The 14,602-nt window shown below is 44.0% G+C and overlaps 1 protein-coding gene and 1 long non-coding RNA gene across 2 annotated transcripts in view; one reads left to right on the forward strand and one right to left on the reverse strand.

Annotated features, from left to right (window-relative positions):
• Positions 1–14,602, forward strand: part of LOC135918096 (uncharacterized) — a 135,625-nt gene that overhangs the window by 70,335 nt on the left and 50,688 nt on the right. The gene's annotated exons all lie outside the window — the stretch shown is intronic.
• LOC135918064 (cytochrome P450 3A41-like) overlaps positions 1–14,602 on the reverse strand; it is a 46,972-nt gene that overhangs the window by 26,772 nt on the left and 5,598 nt on the right. The window contains exons 2-4 of the mRNA XM_065451731.1: positions 13,633–13,729; positions 12,654–12,706; positions 6,651–6,747 (exon numbers count right to left, since the gene is read on the reverse strand). Of these exons, the coding sequence (XP_065307803.1) occupies positions 6,651–6,747; positions 12,654–12,706; positions 13,633–13,729 (247 nt within the window). The remainder of the gene's footprint in view (positions 1–6,650; positions 6,748–12,653; positions 12,707–13,632; positions 13,730–14,602) is intronic.

Consider the following 14,602-nt stretch of genomic DNA (forward strand, 5'->3'; position numbering starts at 1 on the left):
CTCATATCTAAAGTCTATTAAAAGAACAACGCGCCACACTCACAAACACTCCCTACAACAAATATTTGTCAAAAACGAAGCATTCAAACAGTTTTTTTCCCGATAACAGTTTCGGACTGGAACTGTCTCTGAATTTGTGCGCGAGAATGTTAACCCACTATTGTCCAGCGTACTTTTAATAGTATAGCATGTTCTTCATTTGCAAATAATTATAGAAGAAACATACAGTGTTCCTTAATATACCATTAGGCTGAGAAGGGTCCTGCCAAGGCGGTGACATTGTAGTTTTTTGTCAGCTGTACAATTTTTCGACCTATTCTTCGGCAAACTTCAATAATTGCTGAACATTGTAGGTGCTGTTATACATGCACCACTTTTTTTTTGTATAGCAAATGCTTCTCGAAGCTGAAGCTTGTGTGCAAGTTTTAGAAAAGAATGGTGTATATGATGAATGCATCAAATCCCATACACAATGCATATTTATAACGTCGCAAGAAATTGAACGCAGGCGTACTTTGTAAAGTACGCTCGGCCTATTTGTATGCGAGAGGGATGTGCTTGTTCGCGAAGCACACGCGATGGTTTCTTTATCTGTATTTCGTCAATAATGTTTTTTTTTGCGGGCTACGAAAACTTCAGAGATGGTCGCAAGTAAAAATATATTAAGGATTCCATCAACATTCCTAATATTCCTCTCGGTTCCTTTCTTGCAGCCGACAAAGATAATCCTGCTCTTATCTTCTTAGTCAATAAAATAGTAAGCAGTGTTACAGTAAATTTTGAGAAATAATGATACTATTTAGATAATTTACAAAGACAGATAAGTTATGTGTGATTTTATTACAATTTTTAATATAGGTGGGAGGGAATAGAAAACAAAAAGGTAATATATATTGCTCTGCCAATCAGGATGAGTTATGCAAAAAAGTAGGGCAACACACATTGAGGAAGCACACGTGGACCCCAACTCTTGATAGGTCTGAAAATTCTACTGAAAATGTAACCTAGCAAATCACTGTACAAGAATGTAATGCAAGAGACGACTGTCACTGGAGTAGATGCCACCAGTCTTCTGAATGTTTCAACTACCACCGAACCAAATGCTTAGTGATTTAGTCTTGAATGCCTCAATTCATCGTAAAATATCGCGTCTAGATGTGCATCAATAATGTATTTTCATTGCACGCGCTTCTACAAGCACATCCCAAGCCCTCCCCGTTACTTGATGAGGTGAAGTTACATACTTAAATAGTAAAAATGCCTCCCCGAAAGGAATATTTCTTGCTAGAGTGCTAATTTTGCCACCAGAGGGTTATGCGAGCTTTCCTAAAGTTTGGCTTGACTCTTCTCTGCAAGCCTTTAAGATAAAGGGAGCTCCAAAATAAAGCATATACATTTTATGGACTGCATCAGATCTTACTCCCATAAAGGTGCAACGTACTTTATGAAGCACGCTATCATAGTGTAATAAAGCACACACAACTCATGAAACTTACAATGCAGTAACATTGTGAGAAGACCATCTCGTAATAAAATGAACAAAATTTAACCTGTAGATTTTTTTGGGGGCTTAATGGTTAACCTTGCTAGAACCCTTGAGCCGCATTTGTCTTCTTAAATATTGTGTTAACAATAATTGTTGTAATATTTGTCCCAAGAGTATTGTTGCAAATGATTTCATCTGTTCGTATTTCTCATTGTATTGTGACTCCACTTCTGCTTGTGCTATACTGGCCTTCAGTATTGTGAAATAACTAAATATACGACTGTACATTCGCCAATTTCCCATCCTTAAGTTCATGTACTGGGATGCAGCGGTGGCGTAGAGGTAGAACACCCGCCTCGCATGCAAGAGGTCCGTGGTTCGAATCCCGGTGCCGGCAATTTTCCACCGGATTAAAAAAAATCCGCGTGTTGATAAAATTGCATAAACAGGCCTGGAGTGTGGCCTGATCCCGGTGACCAGAACCGGTAACGCACTCCCTCACCAGAGCAGGATTGGCCACCCTAGTGCAGTACTTGGCCAACAACCTCCTATATGAACAACACAATCAAACCCCGGCCCTCAGTCCCCAGCAGCTGCGAAGCAACTGACCACGGCGGCGGTCAGACCTGCGACGCTTCAGAGGGTGCTAAGAATCACTGGCTCCGGACAGGCCGCCATTGGAATATCAACCTGGCAACGTTTAACGCTAGAACGTTATCTAGTGAGGCGAGTCTAGCAGTGCTATTGGAGGAATTAGAGGGCAGTAAATGGGATATAATAGGGCTCAGCGAAGTTAGGAGGCCAAAAGAAGCATATACAGTGCTAAAAAGCGGGTACGTCCTGTGCTACCGGGGCTTAGAAGAGAGAAGGGAACTAGGCGTCGGATTCCTGATTAATAAGAATATAGTTGGTAACGTACAGGAATTCTATAGCATTAACGAGAGGGTGGCAGGTCTTGTTGTGAAACTTAATAAGAGGTACAAAATGAAGATTGTACAGGTCTACGCCCCTACATCCAGTCATGATGCGGAACAGTTTGCGGAACAGAATTATATGCGGATAATGAATACCTTCTTCTGCAAGCGGGGTAGCCGAAAGTGGACGTGGAGGAACCCGAATGGCGAGACTAAAAATGAAATAGACTTCATACTCTGCGCTAACCCTGGCATCATACAACATGTGGACGTGCTCAGCAAGGTGCGCTGCAGTGACCATAGGATGGTAAGAACTCGAATTAGCCTAGACCTGAGGAGGGAACGGACTAAACTGGTACATAAGAAGCCGTCCAATGAGTTAGCGGTAAGAGGTAAAATAGAGGAGTTCCAGATCAAGCTACAGAACAGGTATTCGGCTTTAACTCAGGAAGAGGACCTTAGTGTTGAAGCAATGAACGTCAATCTTGTGGACATCATTAAGGAGTGTGCAATGGAAGTCGGTGGTAACTCCGTTAGGCAGGATACCAGTAAACTATCGCAGGAGACGAAAGATCTGATCAAGAAACGCCAATGTATGAAAGCCTCTAACCCTACAGCTTGAATAGAACTGGCAGAACTTTCGAAGTTAATCAACAAGCGTAAGACAGCTGACATAAGGAAGTATAATATGGATAGAATTGAACATGCTCTCAGGAACGGAGGAAGCCTAAAAACAGTGAAGAAGAAACTAGGAATTGGCAAGAATCAGATGTATGCGTTAAGAGACAAAGCCGGCAATATCATTACTAATATGGATGAGATAGTACAAGTGGCTGAGGAGTTCTATAGAGATTTGTACAGTACCAGTGCCACCCACGACGATAATGGAAGAGAAAATAGTCTAGAGGAATTCGAAATCCCACAGGTAACGCCGGAAGAAGTAAAGAAAGCCTTGGGAGATATGCAAAGGGGGAAGGCAGCTGGGGAGGATCAGGTAACATCAGATTTGTTGAAGGATGGTGGGCAGATTCTTCTAGAGAAACTGGCCACCCTGTATACGCAATGCCTAATGACTTCGACCGTACCCGAATCTTGGAAAAATGCTAACATAATCCTAATCCATAAGAAAGGGGACGCCAAAGACTTGAAAAATTATAGACCAATCAGCTTACTGTCCGTTGCCTACAAACTATTTACTAAGGTAATCGCAAATAGAATCAGGAACACCTTAGACTTCTGTCAAGCAAAGGACCAGGCAGGATTCCGTAAAGGCTACTCATCAATAGATCATATTCACACTATCAATCAGGTGATAGAGAAATGTGCGGAATATAACCAACCCTTATATATAGCTTTCATTGATTACGAGAAAGCATTTGATTCTGTCGAAACCTCAGCAGTCATGGAGGCATTACGGAATCAGGGTGTAGACGAGCCATATGTAAAAATACTAAAAAATATCTATAGCGGCTCCACAGCCACCATAGTCCTCCATAAAGAAAGCAACAAAATCCCAATAAAGAAAGGCGTCAGGCAGGGAGATACGATCTCTCCAATGCTATTCACAGCATGTTTACAGGAGGTATTCAGTGACCTGGATTGGGAAGAAATGGGGATAAAAGTTAATGGAGAATACCTTAGCAATTTGCGATTCGCTGATAATATTGCCTTGCTTAGTAACTCAGGGGACCAACTGCAATGCATGCTCACTGACCTGGAGAGGCAAAGCAGAAGAGTGGGTCTAAAAATTAATCTGCAGAAAACTAAAGTAATGTTTAACAGTCTCGGAAGAGAACAGCAGTTTACAACAGGCAGCGAGGCACTGGAAGTCGTAAGGGAATACATCTACTTAGGGCAGGTAGTGACTGCGGATCCGGATCATGAGACAGAAATAATCAGAAGAATAAGAATGGGCTGGGGTGCGTTTGGCAGGCATTCTCAGATCATGAACAGCAGGTTGCCATTATCCCTCAAGAGAAAAGTGTATAATAGCTGTGTCTTACCAGTACTCACCTACGGGGCAGAAACCTGGAGGCTTACGAAAAGGGTTCTACTCAAATTGAGGACGACGCAACGAGCTATGGAAAGAAGAATGATAGGTGTAACGTTAAGTGACAAGAAAAGAGCAGATTGGGTGAGGGAACAAACGCGAGTTAATGACATCTTAGCTGAAATAAAGAAAAAGAAACGGGCATGGGCAGGACATGTAATGAGGAGGGAAGATAACCGATGGTCATTAAGGGTTACGGACTGGATTCCAAGGGAAGGGAAGCGTAGCAGGGGACGGCAGAAAGTTAGGTGGGCGGATGAGATTAAGAAGTTTGCAGGGACGGCATGGCCACAATTAGTACATGACCGGGGTTGTTGGAGAAATATGGGAGAGGCCTTTGCCCTGCAGTGGGCGTAACCAGGCTGATGATGATGATGATGATGATGATGAAGTTCATGTACTACGTGACGCCTGCGGTTGGGACGAGGGGCAGGGCAGACCTGTAGTCCTCGATAGGAGGCCCCCGAAAAAGCAGACAGGACACGCGGGAAATGGGGAAATGTGGGAAAAGCTGTAGCTGCCAAATCTCCAGAAGTTTTTATAAGTTTCAAGAATTCCAGCTCGTTCTATGACAATCAGATGAGTAGTGGGTTTTCATTGTGCAAGGGCCAGTTCTTGCAAAATAGCGCCAAACACATGGTACAATGCGTTTATAGTGGTAGACGAAGTCAGGGATTTAAAATCAGTGTAACGGGGACTAAAATCAATAACTGCAGAAATGTGTAAAATGTATGTACACAAAATAAGACAATATCAAGTAAGGTGCGCTATGGACAAAAGATATATGTTGCGAAGTGATCATAAAATAAAAATTGAATATGCAAGTAGCACTAATGCCCCACCCGAGCCCTTGCGTGGAAAAGTTAATAACCACGCGCTCTGAATACTACTATTGCAACAGCAACCTCTGAACGGAAGCTGTGCTACGGACCGCTTGGTTTTAGAACACGAACGTAACTTCAAAAAAAGTAAAACTGATTTATTGTCAAAGACTAGGTGATCGAGTAGAAGCATTGCTGAATGAAGTGGATTTGGGGATGCTGCAGTAAGCGAAGTACCTTTTCCTATGAGCTTCATATGGCGACATTCCAATCACAAGCGGAGCTCAGTCAAGGTCACACCACATTTACCAGAGATTGGCGGATCATCACCAACCAACAAGTTGGAGCGCGTGCCATATTCGGGGCCATTTCTCCATGGACCCATGGTGGCTTCACTTTGTCGTATTTTCGTTATGGATGGCAAATTTCCTGACTGTGGCTGAATGGCATGCAGCTCATTGGAGGTTTCAGTAAGCGCATAATAATGCGCTTCCCATAAGCACTGCCAATAAACCTTAAGCTTTTTCTGTAAGATAGGTTTCAAATCTATGATAGGGACAGATATAGAGAAATCAGTGTTTCTTTAGCTTCTGTCTTATTTCGCTATTGTAGTTAAGATGTTTATCCGGTTTTCGCTAGATCAGAACTAACGGGGATGACACGTGGCCCCTTCTTTAGGAGCGCTCGTATTTGTGTGCGCTCTGACTCCATAGCTTATTTTCTTCATTGCCACAGACAGCTGCCCGCGGGTATAGCCGGTGCTTTGCGCGTGGTGGATGGGGTGCTGGCTGGGTGGAGCACCGTTGCTGGAGAGGACGGGAGCGTCTGCCGCAGAATTGATGTAGCGCTATTGCTGTTGCCACTGCAGCATGTTCAACATCTAACATCATAGCTGTGTGTGACACTGGCTAACAGTGTAAGCGTTGTTCTTGTACACATATGCAAATACCTAAGAAAACTGATAGAAAGATGGCCACCGTGGTAGCTTAATCGTAAGGCGCAGCACGCGTAAAGAGGAATATGATGGCAACAGAAAACAACAGAACAACCGCGCGTACTGAAGTGGGGGTTCCACGGCAAAGCTCAGATCGTCTCCATTTTAGCTGCAAGCCTGAGTGATGCTTGAGATAATTATCTCGTTTTCATTAAATATGGTCTTCAACGTCAGTGCCCACCTTCCTGAATGCGTCAATGTTACACTACGGACGCACGTTCAAACCTATAGTGTCCGTCGGCCCGTTGCGGACCAATTACGATATGACACCATGCTTCGCCAGTGGAGAGCTTCTTCTGTGAACAACACAATACATAGTTTGGTGCAACTACTTACTTGATTGGCATCGTGGAAACTTGCTCGACCTCGTTCTCGCTATACTCACCGTTCTGTCTGCAAAGTTCTGGAATTTCGTGGTCAGAACCTCCCGCAAGATGTCGGGATCTCCAACCACTAGAGTAGGCACCATGCCTTGGTAGGAACTGCAAGAAATCCCTTCCTTTCCTTATTCGTGCACGGTATAGTTTGCTGATGATGAATAACATAAGCTTTGTTTACTTGATGAGAAATAGGCTGTACGCAGACCAGCCCGACGGCATTTTCTCGTAATTTGTCAAGTGGTTCATCCGATTTCACCAAGTCCTATCACCACCTGCTCCGACGATTTTTCGGTATCCGCAGGTATTTGCGAGAATGAAGTGCTACTTTCCTGCCCGACAAGGTGGTTCGCATCGACGTTGAAAGCTTCATATAAAAAATGCTATATCGCTTGTTGGTGAATCATTTGTAATACAAATGTCTGTGGCACAATACTGTTGAGCTTCCACGAGATTTGCAAACAAAAACCTGCAAAGGAAACATGTAGAATAGCTAGAGAAGTAGACAGTGTCCAGGAAAATTATCACCGTATAGCATAATTGCTTAAAGAATCACAGACGGTATCCTGCCGTGTCGATATTTTATAAACATCTAAGACGTTCGCATTGTTTTGATTGAAATATTTAATGCACGTATCATCATTACCAAATCTTGGACCCAATTCACAAATCTTTTTGTTTGTAAGTGATCTTCGACAGTGGTCGGTTGGATTTGCTAATAATATATCCAGTACCATTGTTGGTTGCTATTCTCTTTTACGAACAATTCTAACGTAAGAACTTTTTGTGGATACGGAAACTAGGGGTGTTATGCAAGATGCCCTTCGCCTCACACACTTCTGAGTTTGCCCGGCGACAGTCAGCGTACGAGGCAGGCAAGACATGAAAGCAGCCGACAATAAGATGTCCCGATAAGTCGCGTGTAACAGCACCAACGCACCATGCGCCCCGCTTCCTCATTTCAAACACAGAAGACTGGACAATGTTACGCGGCAGCTACGCTTAGTTTTATTGACGCGATATCGCAATATCCTGGCTATCACGCTACCTATCAACACTAACACGCATGGCACAAGCCGCTAGCGATGCCTTTTTGATCGGCGTTACGGCCGTACGTCTCTCTTATTTCGAAAATTGTCTCTGTCTACCGCTACTAGAAGGTACAGCGCAAAATGTAGTAAATCGCAAATTATTCAAAGGGCATTCACTGGTCGTCATACACATTCTAAAGTGCTTATAAACTACCATGAAATGCCTAATAAACTTATATTAGAAAACACATATCCTGTAACTTTCTTGTACAGCTAATAATAAGCTTGTACCTGAAGCAATAATAAATTGAGAGGCACCAACAGTTTGGCTACGCGATTCCTTGTTTTTCGGGCGCCCATAAGATAATGGCCAAATGATGACTAATAGAAATAACCGTTATTTTCTATGAGTTAGAACGATTTCTATGGGTTCCAGGGTGGCATAAGACGCATCCAGACACAGTGGAGACCAGGAAGGGACTGCCTGACCCTTCTTTATTCCTGGGAGCGCCCCTAGCGAGCGCGAGCTCGGCGCTGCTCTTTGATGTTGTCTTCACGCCATTGCGAGAGACACGTACGCACCAAGCATCGTCTGCTATCGCTCGTGACATTTGTGGGTTTTAAGATAAGTCGTCCCGACTAGATATAACGCTAAATGCACAACATACATTCGCGGGAGAAAAAGAGAAATTTGGCAAAACATAAGCAAACTTAAGCAACAATTATAATGTTGACTGTTCAAAAGGACAAATACGGTCGTCCCATTTTCACTCATGTAAAGCAAATACAGTCACTGTCACTATTCTGCACCACACACTGCAGTGCATCCGCACTGCGTCAGACACATCTGCAGCTTAGTATGACGCATGAGGTTTTTCCATGTCGGCAATAGGGCTCAGGTAGAGATTCAATTTCTCCACAGGCATAATGTCCGTTCCCACGCTATCCGCGAGTTCGATCTCGTTGTTCACTGGAAACAGTCTGTTCACTGTCTTGTGAGGGCCGTTCTAAGGTGTGGTTGATTTAACAGCGGAAGGTGTATCTTCAAGAAAGACTAGTAGTCCTGATTGGGACACGAAGTCCTTGCGGCGCTTGTTGAAGTAGCACTTCTTTTTTTCTGGCGTCAGTCCGATTTACGAAGCCGCAAGCACTCAAGCGTTTTTCCCTCTTACGCGCAATACCACGCCATAACTGGACTCTTCTTCCAGTTCTTCAAATTCTCCGCGGCTGTAAACAACGTCGAGTGGAAGCACTGGATCTCTGTCATACAGCAAAATGAATGGAGTTTGGGGAACCGTGTCCTAGTGCCCGGTGGCGTAGCAAAGTACAACATATGGTAGTACATCGGCCCACTTTTCTCCTTCGGCGGTAGTTGTAGAAATAATTTGCTTGATTGTCTTGTTGGCCCTTTCCTACAAGCCATTCGCTGCAGGATGATATGCGAAATTGGCAGCATGCATGATGCCGCGATGCTTGAGATAAGCTTCAGCAGATCGTGCTTTCATTTGAGTGCCGCCATCTGTAATAATTGTGGCTGGGCATCCGTGCTTCAAGATGATTCTGTGCTCACTGAACTTTTGAACGGTCATGGCTTCTATATTACTCAAGGGTTTGGCTTCAATGAACTTTGTAGACAAGTCAATAGCAACGTGATATATTTATATCCTTTACAGCTCTTGAAGGGTCCACTATGTCCATTCAAAATGTATGGAAAGTGCTGTGCACTTCTATTGGTTGTAGTAATCTAAAGGCACCGATGTCCACATCTTCATCCTCTCACAAAGGTCACAGTGACTCACATACCGTTTGACATTAGTATACAGGTTTGGAGAGTAGAACTTCAACATTTGCGCTTTAAATCTTCTTCTGGTGCCATGTGGCCAATGTACCTTCTATCATCCATTTCTTGAAGTGGCTCAGCTTGTCGCTGAAAAGGAAGGTAGAGGAGAAATCGACTGCTGACCGGACCTTAATCTCCTGTACAACATCTCATTGTGCATCCAACATTTAATTTGGGCCTGTTCCTGTTGCTTCTTTGTGCCCAACGCGCCATTCAGTGGATCCAGCACTTTAGCGCAGAGTGCGTCCGGACGCTGTTTTCCACTCGTGTTGCCACCGTATTTTAGGGATGGATAGGATACTGGAAAGATTTGGCCTTTTTCTGGAACAATGGGAGGCGTCCTTGAGAGATTATTCAGTGCGCTGTGCAGGATTCGTTATTTTTTAAGCAACGTTAAATTATAACTCCTGTAAAATCAGCGACCAACGGAGAAGACGTTGGTTACCTTTTTTATAGCGCCAAATTCAGCAAAGGGCATGGTGGTAACTGCCAACTTGAAATCTGCGGCTTATCAAGTATTGTCGCAACTGTTCGAATGCCCATTTCACTGCAAGGGCCTCCAGCTACGTCGAAGAGTAGCTGAGCTCCGCGCCTTTAAGTGCCTTGCGCTGGTATAAAACAGGGTGACATCGTCGCTATTCATCCTCTTGCAGCAACAGACCTCCAAGGTCTGTTGCTACAAACAGATGCATCTGTTTGTAGCTGAACATCAAATTTGGCTTTTCTAAGAATAGTTTGAGGACAGACGGCTGACAGAATGCGCGTTTTGATGTCTCAAAGGCCACTTGCTTATCCTCTTCCCAGTAAAAAGCAGAATTCTTCTTTAGAAGGGATCGTAGAGGTGCAGCGATAACGCTGTACTTAGGGATAAAGTTCCTTAAGTATGACATATGCTCCCTGAATGACTGGAGTTCCTGCACGATTCGAGGAAGCCGGAACTTGCGAACTGCGGCGAGTTTCGATGGGTCAGGACACCATCTTTTGTGACAATATGTCCAAGGTAATTAACAGCAGTGCAAATGAAGAAACTCTTCTGTGGTGTAAACTTCAAACCTTCTTTCTGGAACCTTGAAAAGGTTCAGATGCGAAACGTGGTCTTCAAACCTCAGACTGGAGACTACGCAATGATCCATGTAGACGAGGGCACTGTCATGCTTAATTCCGTCAATGATGGTATTCACAGCTCCTTGACACGCGAAAGGAGCACCTTTAAAGCCGAATGGCATGCGTAGGATTTCATAAAGACCCGAAGGTGTAACCAAAGCCGTCATCTGTATGTCTTCTGTATGCATGGCCATCTGATAAAAAATCAGTGCCATTCCACTCTCTGAAGCCGGGTTGATGACCAGCGCAGCTGTGTAGGTGGGTCCTTTAATGGCGAACTGTCCATTGCCGAGCGTCAAATGCCGTATGACATAAATGGAAGGTGAGGTGCGACTAGTAGCGCCTCCAATATGCGGAACGTCTGAAGATGATGAGGCACCTGGGGGTATACATACCCATGTATTGTTGCAAAATGCGGCACGACACCATTTACTAACGAATCCCAGCACGTAGAACCGACACGCACGTAACCGTGCTCCGAGGGCGCATACCGCTTTACCGTAGACAAGGCGAACGTGCATTGGTCAATGTCCTTCAGTGCAGTAATGGTTATGAGATCACCCGAAAACCACAAGCAGTCAAAGAAACGCAGGTTTCCAAACTGGTTTCCCACAAACTCCATTTGAAACCTGGTCGCTGCTGCGGTGAAATGTTCAAAGTTTATGGAATCGGGACCACATGGACGGTTCGCATTTCTTCCCGCCTCGCGGCCCTGGCGGGCAGCACTTTACGGGACTGCCAAAACGGGAGAGCGGAAGGAAAGTAAAGGAGATACGCAAGCGCTTGGAACGCCGGCACTCTGGTGCCAACGTAGACATAGCCAGCGAGAGTCACAGTGTAGTATTGGTCCTCGCGAGCTTAATATCTGATGCGGATGGTATTTTCAACTAAGTTATTAAACTTATCTTTGCAAGTTTACGGGATGCTTAAGGTCTGCTTCACCTCTGCCACGGGTCGGCCCGGAATTGCACTATCTTGGGTATAAGCCCACGTATAGCGAGAAATTCTTTTTCTGCACGGCTCGATAGACGCACGTAATTTTTTTAAGAACCTAGCCACATAGAGCTTCCCTGTAAAGCCAGACAGCAAGCCCATGAAAGAAAAGTACTTGCGCCCGGTGAGTGCCTGTAAGGAATCTTATATGCTTGGAAAGGCGTAAACAATATGTTCAGTCACTACGCTCAGCCGTCGATAAACGAAGCACGTGCCCGTTATTCCGCCTTCGCTTCTAGGACCAGCGATGGAGCCCAAGGGCTCCGAGAAGACCAGACTATGTTAGCATTGATGAGGTCATTAATAAAACTCTTGACGAGGTCGCGCAGCCCAGGAGACAAACCTGCGACGTCGTTGGGAGACAGGCTTTGCATCCCTAGTTGGAATGCAACATTTCTCAACTTTGCAGGAGCTTACATCCTAAAACGAAGGAGCAACATGACTCCTCCTTTTTCGGTCGCCCATAAGGTAGCGCCCAAATGATGATCACGCAAAAGTAAATGAAGATAAGCCAATAAAACTGCAGGCATCTTCAGGGATGAATTTTATGTTTTCATGCATTAGATGATTAATTGGAAGGTGTCGCCAGTGCTCGGAGAGATTCTTAACTCTGCCAAATTCAGGCCTTCCTGAAAAGCACCCATTGTCTCTAATTTTCGCCCCCCTTCTTTTATGGCACTCTAGTAAGTTGATCTTATGACAGTAGATCCGTGTGTAAGTCATTTACGCCTTAATAAGGGGCCACCAAGAATGATGAGCTGAATTGACAAAGGTTTGAGTTCGTAAGCGCGTTTACCTTTTCATTGGCCGTCTTCACTAGTAATACGTTCCACATCACGATTATCGTGTCTCTTCTATTACGAACAGTTTTACCGTAAGAACTTATATGGTGAATACCCCACAACAGGAACGGAGGAGGGGGCAGATGCTTTCTAAACCTAGTTCCTTCTCACGGCAACCTATTCGAACAAAGCTCCTGTTAGCTATTTTGCACAGTGATGAAAATGTTAAAAACGAAAACAAAAAGTACAACATTTACTTACCCGTACAATCGACCATATCGATTATAGGAACTGCGGATTACTTCGTGTACTGGCTGCAAGGAAGAAGTAATACAAGGTGATGTTCCCACGTTCATGTGGATGCCGCTAAACAATTTGCAAGGTAAGGTTGTTGGTTCATTCATCATACCACAACATAACATTCGCACTAGTCATGAGAACCATGAAAACAGAGAGAAGTTTTTGGGTGGTCTTGTTCCCTATATTGCATATGTACATTAGTTATGTGATAGGAAACTACAATATTTTATTCTTTCAGTATGACCAACTGGACTTTATTTCCCCACTTGTGTAGGGGCACAGGCTCGTTTGCCGTCCCTGCTCGCTCTACCGCCTTTTAACCATTACTGCAGTTATTGTAACGAACTTCCTCGCAATTATTACTTGGATAAACTATGATTAACCTGATTATTACGGTAATTAGAGCACCTTGCAACGAAAAGCAGATTTGCGATTCAGAAGCGAGCAAGCTGAAGTCTTGGACACTTGCGTTTTCTGAAATTATTTTTATTGAAGCCAGCTGTGTCAAAGTAACGGTGAAAGCCGCGTAAAAGTTTCCATGTATTGACTTTCTTGATCGTTTGATTTTCATTTTCAATTGTTATTTGAGATTCATCCCGATAATATTTATTTAACGATAACTAGAATTAGGTTATGTTTCGAAAGCTGTCCTGCGTCTCTTGTTTAAAGCCCGCCGCATAATATTCTCATTATTTGCCAGGGTGTTCCTGATATTTATAGAAACAAGCACCTTTCGTTTTACAGCTGAACACGATATGGTAGCTCAGAGTAAGGGGTTCCAGAACAGGTTAGTGCTGTCTTATGAGCTGTTATTTGGGCAACATAAACAATTTTTATGTGGTATTTGCTTATGGGATACGGTTTTCTATTTTGAAGATAGCCATGCTTCACTCCGCAAAATGGCGCCCTGTGAAAGGACGCTATCTGTGACATATCCTACCTTGGTGTAGATGTCGTAGACGAAGCGGAGGTACTGCCAGAAAGTCAGATGTGCTAGGCCTCGGCCGTTCCAAAATGTGAACGTCCGTCGCACCCACCTGAGAACGAGGCGAAAAATAAAAAAAGTGATGTTTGCGTATGTGAGGCTCCATGACAGGTGAAATATTCTTTTCGTCATCCACACTTTCACATGGTACGCCAGGAACGCTTCGTGGTAACCTGCACTAAAGCCTTCCAAAGACAGGACAGGGGGCAAGGCACGAAACCACCATTCACTGAGCAATGACTTCTGTGCGCATTTCGTGTGCCTGCCATTATGCTTAGTCAAATTTGTCAATGCAGCTACATTGATGCGCCAGCAACTATGAGTGGAAAGGAAAGGACACTATCGGAGAATATTTCAACGTCTACTCGCGACCAATGGATTGCGCGTGGCGTGGTTGACATAAAGAAACGTGCAAATTTTTTTCTTAAATATTTTTTATACATTGCATTTACAATTATTCACTTTAGAAGTTCGTCTATGTAGGGAACTCCCGTGAAAACGCACAACTGTTCTTAAATTTGCAGAATATAGCTTGTTAGCAGCGAATGGAACCATTTGTTATGAAAGCATGTGAATATTTGTAGCCTAGAGTGGCGGAATTGGTATTAATGTGCAAGTCACGTTGCTTCAGTTTCTAGTGTATAATATGAAACGTGTATGCTAAGATACATTCTTAAGTCGCGTACAAATGAAGTGCATCGCCCCCTTCGGCAGCTATCTTGTCCGACAACAATAATCGTCATCTGTCTTGCCCACATTTTGTTTCTTTAACGCCGCGAGCCCGGTACTTCCAAGTCACGAATGGCATGCGCGTTATCAGAGTTATATATTATTTTTAACAGGAAACTAGCTAGCGCCGCATTTTCAAGAAAGGAAACGCAAGCACGGCATGATGATTATCGTTGGGGGAGAAATATACGCCCCA

The sequence above is a fragment of the Dermacentor albipictus genome, chromosome 2 (genome assembly GCF_038994185.2).
Source record: "Dermacentor albipictus isolate Rhodes 1998 colony chromosome 2, USDA_Dalb.pri_finalv2, whole genome shotgun sequence".
Taxonomy (NCBI): domain Eukaryota; kingdom Metazoa; phylum Arthropoda; class Arachnida; order Ixodida; family Ixodidae; genus Dermacentor; species Dermacentor albipictus.